Source organism: Lottia gigantea (genome assembly GCF_000327385.1).
Source record: "Lottia gigantea unplaced genomic scaffold LOTGIsca_4415, whole genome shotgun sequence".
Taxonomy (NCBI): domain Eukaryota; kingdom Metazoa; phylum Mollusca; class Gastropoda; family Lottiidae; genus Lottia; species Lottia gigantea.
In genome coordinates this window covers 1-948 of record NW_008709546.1, presented here as the reverse complement: position 1 = coordinate 948, position 948 = coordinate 1, and the positions used below count along the sequence as shown (strand labels likewise).

Below are 948 nucleotides of genomic sequence, written 5' to 3'. Positions count from 1 at the left end.
TCTTTTTGGTAGACGTCTGCAATAAATTGGGCTTTTTCTTGGTCAGTGCGACATTCCGAAGGGTAACCACTACTTTCCATTTTAGTTTTTAAGTAGTGGTCAATGTATCCCGTGAACAACCCTCCCGTTTTGGTCTGAGTGTCGTACTGACTCCATTTTTCTTCGGCCCAATGCCACACTTCGAAGACTTGAATGACTTTATATCCCAGAGAAGCGGCTTTCTTGAGTTCGAGGGACACGTAGGTGCCGACCAAGGCTCTTTCGTCGTCGGAATGGGCACAAGGCACGTATTCGCTAATCTCAGACTCCTGCATATTCTCCATAATACAGGAACGACACAGTGGAAACGTGGTTTTGTTGTTCCATCTGAAAGGCAGAACGGGGTGGTAGAGTCGTCTCGGTGGTACGACTTTACATTGTATCAATCCCTCGTACTGTTGCCAGTTCTGTTGATCTGGTGAAACGACGATCTCGGGTTCGTTGATAGGGAACCGACCATATTTGCAAATGTATGGATACAAGGATACCACGTCCAAGTATCGGATTTCTTCGTTCTCTTTAGGCACGGCCATCAGTTGGATGGCATTGGTCCTTCCGCCGAAAAAAGCGTCTCGGGGAAAGAGTGGTTCGGGATTTGGCCAGCCGTTGGTTTCCAAAGCGTGGAAAAATTCCTCCATGTCTTGGTTGGTCCGTCTCCGCGATTCCACCTGACACTCCCAAACGGTCACGAGGTCCCCCAGACCGAGCTTGGTTTTCAAATCATCGAGTCGTTGCATGGTTTGAGCGTACATTTTTCTCATGGTTCGTGAGGGGTCGTAAGGGTGGAAATGTTTGACGTCTTGAACGGGTCCAGGATAGCACGTGGGACAACCGTGGAAGGCACAACCAAAAAATTCGTAGGCGACGTTGTTGTCCCGATCATAACCATCCAAACTGTACGGTCCAACT

General features: G+C 48.6%; 1 protein-coding gene across 1 annotated transcript; it reads right to left on the bottom strand.

The window, feature by feature from the left end:
• Positions 1–151: 151 nt before the first annotated feature.
• LOTGIDRAFT_176821 (hypothetical protein) lies at positions 152–791 on the bottom strand (the record flags this gene model as incomplete). The annotated part of the gene is made up of 1 exon (XM_009060830.1): positions 152–791. A coding segment is annotated over one exon (640 nt), but the record flags the coding sequence as incomplete, so codon positions are not given.
• Positions 792–948: the final 157 nt, after the last annotated feature.